The sequence below is a fragment of the Muntiacus reevesi genome, chromosome 4 (assembly GCF_963930625.1).
Source record: "Muntiacus reevesi chromosome 4, mMunRee1.1, whole genome shotgun sequence".
Taxonomy (NCBI): Eukaryota; Metazoa; Chordata; class Mammalia; order Artiodactyla; family Cervidae; genus Muntiacus; species Muntiacus reevesi.
The window spans coordinates 141,365,720-141,375,214 of NC_089252.1; the positions used below are offsets into that span (position 1 = coordinate 141,365,720).

The window sequence follows — 9,495 nt, forward strand, 5'->3', positions numbered from 1 at the left end:
TATTTGTTCTTCCCTTTTGTGATAATGAGTAGCTTGATTGTCATTAGTTTCAGTATATTTACTTATTTATGCAATCTTTTGTATGTAACTAGTCACCTGACACTGTGGGCTAAGTCACATTTCTGCTGATTATACCCACTGAGAGTTCTCCCCTGCTAGCCTAGATTGCTCTGACCATACCAGCCCACACTAGCCAAGAGTCTCCCCCAACTCTGACCCAAACCATTTATCTGTCAATATTCTTGAAAGGTAAAAATCTAGAGGCTTAACCCCTACTTCTTTAAAGTAGACAGATAATGATAAAAGAGAGCTGAAATGAGGCTAAATAACCCCGAGATTAGATGTCAAACACTGTTTTTTAATAGTTAATTGAAGTTAAGCTCACGTGAGATAATCTTTTCAATCATTTACTTATGAAACTCATTTCCAATCCTAATTTCTCCTGAAAATAAAAATGGTATAAGTACAGTGCAGAACTGAAGCTTGTTTTTCATAGGGAAGAGTGATGATGGTGTGTCTTGAGTCTGCTTCTATGCCATGAGTAAAGTTGATTGTTCAAGTATTTAGAGTACCTCCTGTGTGCCAAGTACTATGGTAAGGTGAAAAAGGAAGAGATAAAACAGGTTTTCTTCGCCAAGAGTTTATTTAAATTATAAATCTTCAGATGGTGCTCTTTATTAGCTTTGGTAGATATTCACTCATTTCTGTGTTCCTTTCCAAGGTCAACCTGAAATGGCGTGTGAGAATCCACGCTGCACTGTGGTACCTTTGACACAGCCTCCTCTACACATTGCAGACGAAGATCCAATTCCTGAGGAGCAGGTAAGGATGAAAATGGCCTTTTTTCCCTCTAAAGAGTTTTGTGTACAAATCTTACCTCCCTTTCTCTGTAATTGACATGGGTAGTTGTTGAATTAAAATTATCCAGGATTCAATCCCGGTTTGGGGAGATCCCCTGGAGGAGGGCATGGCGCCCCATTTTGAGGGCTTCTCAGGTGGTACTAGTGGTGAAGAACCTGCCTGCAGATTCTGGAGATGTAAGAGACACAGGTTCAATCCCTAGGTCAGGAAGATCCCCTGGAGAAGGAAATGGCAACCCACTCCAGTATTCTTGCCTGGAAAATCGCATGGACATAGGAGCCTGGCAGGCTACAGTGTAGAGTTGCAAAGAGTTCGACATGACTGAAGCGACTTAGCACAGAACAGTTGTTGAATAATTGTGCACAATTGTTGAATTTATATTTCTAATGATCTTCAAAAATCACAACACAGTGTATTGAATTTATATCATATCATTAGTTCTTAGTGCCTTGAATTTTAATCCATTGAATCTACCGGCAGATTTTCCTGTTTATATCTAATTGTCCATTTCTTAAATACTCGAAAGTGATAAAACGCATTAAAAATTAATACATTGGTAAAGATACCTTCTGGGATGCTGGAAATGTTTTTATCTTGATCAGAGTGGTGGTTCCCAGTATGTGTACATATGTAAAAATCCTTTACACTTAAGATTTGTGCATTTGAATGCATCTATGTATATTACGTGAAAGATACTTGGTTGTGTCTCTTTGCGACCCCATGGACTATAGCCTACCAGGGTCCTCTGTCTATGGAATTCTCCAGGCAAGAATACTGGAATGGATAGCCATTCCCTTCTCCAGGAGGTCTTCCCAACCCAGGGATTGAACCTGGGTCTCCTGCATTACAGGCAGATTCTTTATCATCTGAGCCACCAGGGAGGGATGCCCAAACGTGCAGATCGTCAAGATGTATGTTATACCTCACTTTAAAAAATACTTTTTTAGATGATTGTTAGATATTGACAACAGATTGCTTATTCTGAAGAAGACTTCTTTTTCTTCTGAAGAAGACTTCTTTTTCTTCTGAGGAAGGCAGCTTCCTTTTCTTGTTCATTTTGTTTATTCAGTATTCTTAATTGCAAAGGGAGACCAATCCTGCTCAGTTTTACAAAGAAATTTATTTAAAACTGTTAGCTATCTGACAGAATATTTCAGAGGGCCAGATAATGAACTTAAAGCAGGCTGGGGTACACAGCCAAAGTCACTCAAAAGAACTGTTCCAGTGGCAGCGTCACTGCTCTGTCACTGGGTATAGACATTGCCACTACACCCAGTGCCACTACACCATTACATCATGCTAAATAATGAAAACTATATTCAGAACCTCTACCTCTAGAAACTTGGTCTGCCACCAACCTTGCCGGAATAGGTTCCTTAAAATGCCTGTTTCTTTTATCACAAACTTCTGAATCAGATCTGACCCAGTTACACCTGACTGCTGCTGCTGCTAAGTTGCTTCAGTCATGTCTGACTCTGTGCGACCCCATAGACGGCAGCCTGTCAGGCTCCTCCATCCCTGGGATTCTCCAGGCAAGAATGCCGAAGTGGGTTGCCATTTCCTTCTCCAGCGTGTGAAAGTGAAAAGTGAAAGTGAAGTCGCTCAGTCGTATCCGACTCTTCGCAACCCCATGGACTGCAGCCTACCAGGCTCCTCCGTCCATGGGAATTTCCAGGCAAGAGTACTGGAGTGGGGTGCCATTGCCTTCTCCGTACACCTGATTAGAGTATCCCAAATAATTTTCCTTAACCATAACTGCAACAGCAGCTGAGTAATAAGGATCCTACCCTTCACCTTAGAGATAAGGAGAACCATCAGATGAGGTGTTCCCTAATCCTAGCAATAGTGTTCAAACTTCCTGAAAAGTCAGACAGAAACACAAATGTCTCCCAAAGAAAGCTAACATACCGGACTACCTCCGTAAACCAACAGCCCTGCTAATTTTGATTGACTTTGACATAGCTAATAGCTTGAGTCTTGACTAGATCTATTGAATGGTATCAGAGTAGAAAAATAATGACTGAAGTTGTTAAACTTTCTTATCCACAACTCCGTTTAACATCAAGTAAGTTTCAGTAGGATTTCAGTTTATCTGTGTTAGCTTTGTATGCGCAAATTGTGCTTTAGTGACCTATGCCAAGAGTCCTTATTTTTTTTAATCTTGGAGTTCGATAGGTTCAAGTCAGTGGATGCTACTAGAAAACTGTCTGCTTGAAGTACCATGCGTTTTCTTTTATTCATTTTCAGGAGTTAGAAGCTTATGTAGATGATATTGATATGGACACTGATTTCAGAAAGGATGATTTTTATTACATGTCTCAAGAAGACAGAGAGAGACAGAAGCGTGAACATGAAGAATCCAAGAGGGTGCTCCAAGAACTGAAATCTGTGCTGGGATTTAAAGCATCAGAGGCAGAAAGGCAGAAGTGGAAGCAGCTTCTGTTTAGTGATCATGGTAAGCACTGACTTCAGAGTAAAAGTTTATTTCAATGTAAGGGATTCTTTTTTCTTGAACTGTAAATCTTAGCCACAGAATTCTTATGGTGTTCATTTTAGGGATCCACCAGTAAGTATAGTACTTTGTCTTTCAGACACAAAATCAATTTGATCAATAAAAGAGTCATTATATAATCCAGTTTGGTCAATAAAAGAGTTACTATATAATCAGATTGGGAATATGAAGTCAGACTTTTCATCACTCTATTTTTCTACTAAATTTGTTTCAGTGAGTTCAAGATTCTAAACCCTGTTCTCAATTATAATTTTTAATATAACACAAAATTAATAACAGTTCACTGTTGAAACAAATGAATTAAACACTAGACCCTTAGCTATATCACTAGGTTACTAAATAATAATTGATTTGAACACTTTAGAAGATGGAAGGCAAAGATGCTTATGTGCACACTGTCTCCATTTTGGATTTGTACAAAAGTGGATGACTGGTAATACCTAAGATTACCCTTGAACCTCTTTATGTAACTACCCTTCTTTTCTTTAGAACTTCATAGGAAGCAGGGGAGGAAGAGAGGGGAAGCTTAGTACTCAACAGTATCATCAAACTAGCTAATTCCTAATTCAAGAATTAATTCCTCTGGATTTCTAAGCAGGTAGAGTGGGACTTCCCTTCTATTTTAGTATATGTGGAGCCTCAAAATCAACTGCCTTCTCTTCATTTTTTCTTTTTCGCTAGAAGTGTATAGATTACTCTGGAAGGTTCCTCATTATTCTCTTTTCTTCTTTGGGGCCCTCCCATCCTCCCTTGTCCAGATATATACTTCTTGAGTTTGTCCTCCTTTCTTCCCATTGATCCCCTTTATAGCCCAGGTCCCTGTAAGGTTGGGCTTCCCTTGTGGTTCTTATGGTAAAGAATCCGCCTGCAATGTAGGAGGTCTGGGTTCAGTCCCTGGGTTGGGAAGATCCACTGGAGAAGGGAATGGCTCTCCACTCCAGTATTCTTGCCTGGAGAATTTCATAGACAGAGGAGCGTGGCGGGCTACTATCCATTGGGTTGCAAAGAGTGGGACATGACTGAGCTACTAACACACAGTTATAAGCTTATGCTCACATATTATAACAGCCTCTTAGCTGACTTGCATTTTCAATACCTTTTTCTTCTAGGCTATTCTTGAAGATAGCTTCTAAGCCTTTAGGTTTGCTTCTGTCTATCCTCGAAAACTGATTAGATTTTTCTCAAACAGCACATAGATAATAGCTCTCTGTCTTAAAAACCTTACAGCAGTTTCCCCTTTTTTATTGTATTTAATATAAACTCCTATTTCTGGTTTCAAGCCTCTCCATCATGAATCTACCATATTTGATTATATTCCCCACTATTTCTAGTATAGATATCTTCCTCTACTTATATCTAATTAGACAGTGGTTCTGCAAGCTTGCTCTTTTTATTAATGAAAAGTATTCATGGTGATCCCTTTCACAGGAATGCTCTCCTCTCCACCAGTCTGTCCTCCATGAGTCCCCTTCTTACTGTTCCAGTCCTGCCACCTCTCCCAGTACTACAGAGCCTCATATGCAGGGGACGCTGTTGTGAAATGAAAGGATTTCTTGAGCAACAAAGCAGAGTTCCTGCAACCTGCTTGTCCATACATTGGGCCTTTGTAAATCAGAGAATGGGAGTATTAGGTTTTAGACGCTATTGTTTCCTGTTTGTTCTATTTTTGTTTGTTTGTTTCTGGAATTAAATTACAGTGTTCTTAAATAGGGGCTTTATTATCCCCCACAGTATTCATTTAGAAAATTACTCAATAAGTAGATAGTAAGATATGGTTTACTATTGAATCCGTGACACATAGATCAAGAAACAGAAATCCGTACAGTCCTAGAGGTTTCTATTCTAGCATAGTGTTAACATACTAGTTCGTTGATGCATTATACAGATTACCCACCCTCATTTAGTTAACAATATTCAGGAATATCAATCAACTTCTAATATGTGTTGCTTTCTTTAAGAATTAACAGATTTATCAGCTAACACTGTACACAAAGTTGTACGCAAAGTCTGAAAATAGCACTGTATATAAACTTGTATCCTTTTTTATTGTTTAGTATTTTTTTCATGTGGCTTTAAAACTATCCTCTTGACAGTATGGGTAACGATATAATGAGAGAAATGTCTCTTTTTCAGGTATGTGCTTTTGATAGTTTACATTTGAAAAGGCATAATGCTAATTTAGTTTATGAAAATAAGTAAAAAGCTGATTCCTTAAAATGCTTTTCCCATGAAAAATTTCAGTACATCTTCCAGAGTTGTTTTCATCTCTGCCTACAGGGGTAAAGTCCGAATGGAATTAGAGAGGGAAATTCTACACTGGAACCTGCTGTGGCCATTTTTTTCTGTTGTTGCTGCTTCTCTAGTGGAGTTACTGCAGCTTAGGGATCTGTTTCTTGGAAATGGACACGTTTTACAAATTATTTTTTAAAATAAACGCCAGATCTTCAAGACGCACTTTTTTTTCCTTCCGTCATGCTTCATAACATATTGTATTGTACTAACCCCTCATACTGGGAGGAGAGACTGCATAGCAAGCAACCCACTGCCTACTAACATCAAGAGGGGCTAAATAAAACTTCATTTTCCTTGAAAGGACAACTTCTGCCGTATGGATGTAATATCTGTGTATTATGCTTTGTACAGTAGTTGACATGGAATACAGGTTTTATTTTATTTTATATTTTTCTGTGGCATTAAAATATGTAGAAGTTATGGCTTTACTGTCATCAGGGTCTTTTTAGTTGGTTGACAAGTGAGTTGAATTGTATGTTGTATTTTTTTTCCATGATGTTTTAACTTGTAAATATGTGTGTGTTGATGATGATAGGATTATTGCCTGGATTACTCTTAGGTGTTTCATCTATCATATTATTGGTGAAAACCATGCTGCTTATTCTTTATTCAGTGGCTCTCAAAGTTCAATGTGCATCAGAATCCAGCAGAGGGCTTGTAAAACCATAGCCAGTCCTCATTCAGTTTCCGATTTAGTCGGTATAGGGTGGAGCTGAAGAATTTTCATTTCTAAAAAATTCCTAGGTGATGCTGACTGGTTCTGTTGATTCAAGAGCCACACCTTGAAAACACTGCTTTAATGTTTTGAATTAAGAGAATACATGAGGTGTTTTAAAATATTTATCAAAACCCCATCTCATTTCATGTCTTAGGTATTTTATCTCTTATAAAGTTCTCTGGTTTTATAAATTTATTTTTATTTACTAGAAAGTTTTATTTAGCTTTTATTTATTCTTTATAAGAAAAACCTACTGGGAGTTTAAATTAAAATTTAAATCATTGCTGGGTTTTTAGTTATTATTTTTCTTTCTTTTTTTTTTTTTTCCTTTGAAGCTGTGTTGAAATCCTTGTCTCCTGTAGACCCAGTGGAACCCATAAGTAATTCAGAACCATCAGTGGATTCAGATATGGGGAAAGTTGGTAAAAATGATACTGAAGAGGAAAATAATAAAACCTCTACAGCTGACAATGAAATAAGTAGTAGGACTGAGTATTTATGTGAATACCCTCTAGATGGTAAAAATAAAGACAATTCTGCAAATGAAGTCTTCTTCCAAGGAGCTGAAGAAAGAGCACATTACGAGTGTGAGCGTGAAGATGAGTCTCCGCAGGCAGATGTAGATGGCCTGGCCCCTGCCCACCCAGCCCCCAGGGTCTCATCACAGCCCGCCATCAAGCAGAGGCTGGCACAGCTACAGCTGTCCCCTGATTTCACTTTCACTGCTGGCCTCGCTGCAGAAGTGGCTGCTAGATCTCTCTCCTTTACCACCATGCAGGAACAGACTTTTGGTGATGAGGAGGAAGAGCATATAATACAAGAAAATGAAAATGAGGTAGAAGAAAAGTAAGAACCAAGATTTACATGAAGGATTTTAAATTATTCTTTTTTTGTGAAAGTGTTTTAACTTCAAGACTAGATATTCCACTGGAAAGGGAAAATGAGTGTAAGTTTACTGTATTTAAAGCTAAGATGTGAATTTATAGGAAGAACCTGGGTTTGAACAACTGATCTGGAAATACTAGTTACCTATAAATGGCAGACCTTTTAGGAGAATGAGAAAGGTAAGGGCTCTCTTGAATAAATTGCTGTTTTATTTGCAGCACGACTGATTGATCTTGGAAACTCTTTAAATATCTTTAATAACAAATGAATTTATCATTTCTTGCCAGAATTTACTACCATAAAATGACTGGGATAATTCTGTTGCAAGAACATTAACATTTAGTAAGGCTCCTTTTTACTGTATTCTCGCAGTTAATAACTGCAGCTATTATGTCAATAACAAGTTGTTTGTATTTTATTTTTGTTTATACCAGTCTTAAAGATACACGTTCTGAATAAAAAAAGTTGAATTCATGAAATTGATGTGTACTGGGGTTTGGAACTAAAATATGGTTTCAAAAGTACTTGGGTTATAACACGTGTCCTTGTTTGTATGTGTATTCAGTATCTTGATTTTAAGATTTCTTAATGATCTTGTAAAGAAAAACATTGCACCTTTTTAGGAATTATCCTTTTAATTTTTTGTGTATTCATCTTTTTCTGTTGTTGCAACTAAAAGAGATGATATCAAAGTGGGATCTCTTTAGTTCAAGGCCTCATCCCCACCTTTATAAAAAAGTTTTCTTTTATCAGTTTCCCTAGAGATAATGGGTGCCATTGCCATCAGTAAGTCATGACGCTGCTAATTTCTAGCCTGAAGCTGTACTCTCTCCACCTTAATAAGATTATGAAACATCCTGTTGACTTCCTGGAAAGCATCCTTATTTCCGTAATACTTTATTTACAAACTACCTCCTAAGAGGTTGCTTTCCAGATTGTCTCAATTTCATCTGTTTTGTGTTGTGACTACATTTTTAAAGAATGATATTTTCAAAAGTATATTGTTTTTTACTACCTATAGCTCCTATGCACTGACATAATTTACAGATGTTATTTGAGGAAAATGTAGGAAAACTCTGTGCTACTGTCCTAGAAAGGAAATTATGGATCTAGTATGCCTTTGGAGTTAAGAAACACATTAAATTCTTGTAACTTAGCACTTCAAATGAGTAAAGTTTTGTATACCAAAGGGGGTTTCTTTTTTTTCCTGTAATCTAAGGAAATTTATTTTTGGTCCTGAGGAAAAACTTGGTTCTACTTTATATGAATAATAGCAGTTTCATATACTATAAGTGATTCTGCCAGTTGCCAAATATTCTGGGACTTACCCATAATTAAGCTCTTGGGAGCAATATCTTAGGGTGGGCCTAGTCTAACACTTAGAAATAGCTAAATTTCAAGAAAAAATTTTGTGTTTTAACTATTACACTCTTAAATGATAATGCTTAGAGTTTATTTTCACTTGAAATTGCTTAGTTTGCCAACTCCTTTTTTCCTTGAATTTAGAATTATGGAAAAACTTGGATAATCTCTCTCTTAATCTATATAGCCTTATACACAGAATTAGAGTTTAATAATTTTTAATTCTATTATTATATATATTTTTTACTACACCAGTTTGGGGAAAATATCTTCATTATATTATGCCAGTTTTATTTAATACTTTCTAAAATGATACTTTTTAATTTTGAAAGACTAATTTTAATCAGGAATTCTTTTTTTTATTATTATTTTTAATCAGGAATTCTTAACCTTCCATTCTGATCTGTTTTATTCACTAGTTGTTACTTAGTTCTATGAAAATTCTACTTATTGAAATCATGATAATAAGGATCTTGGAATTTTAATTGTTCTTTTTATGTAGTTTTCAAAATTTGTCATTTTTTAGAATATTTCCAAGGTAAAATAATTATTTTACCTTTGAAAATTCTTAACTTTCCCTTAAAATAGTCTAGCAGTCAGTGTCTCTCTGTTCCCCTGCCCCCTCCCCCCACCCTGGCCAAAGACCACCTGCATTAGAATAAACTGTAGGTCTTATTTTTTTTTTAAATGCAGATTTGGGGCCATACTCCCAATTATTCTTAGGGGTCATTTCAGAACAAGATCTGGGTGATATTTATACCCAGTAAAAATCTAACAACTCTGTCTAGGACCTTACTGTTCTTGCCATGAATACCTTAGGAAATAAATAAGTCAGTGTTTAACTAGATAATTTTTGTTACTTTTC

The 9,495-nt window shown here is 36.6% G+C and overlaps 1 protein-coding gene across 7 annotated transcripts in view; it reads left to right on the forward strand.

Annotated features, from left to right (window-relative positions):
• The window catches only part of VEZT (vezatin, adherens junctions transmembrane protein), a 68,195-nt gene extending 60,448 nt beyond the window's left edge, over positions 1 to 7,747 (forward strand). For 6 of the 7 annotated variants that reach the window (XM_065934229.1, XM_065934231.1, XM_065934226.1 and 3 more), the window contains exons 10-12: positions 722 to 822; positions 3,109 to 3,316; positions 6,719 to 7,747. In XM_065934229.1, coding sequence (XP_065790301.1) covers positions 722 to 822; positions 3,109 to 3,316; positions 6,719 to 7,233 — 824 coding nt within the window. In that variant the 3' untranslated portion in view covers positions 7,234 to 7,747. Of the gene's footprint in view, positions 1 to 721; positions 823 to 3,108; positions 3,317 to 5,650; positions 6,659 to 6,718 lie in introns of those variants that run through there. The other variant, XM_065934232.1, reaches the window with a different exon arrangement.
• The last annotated feature ends 1,748 nt before the right edge of the window (positions 7,748 to 9,495 follow it).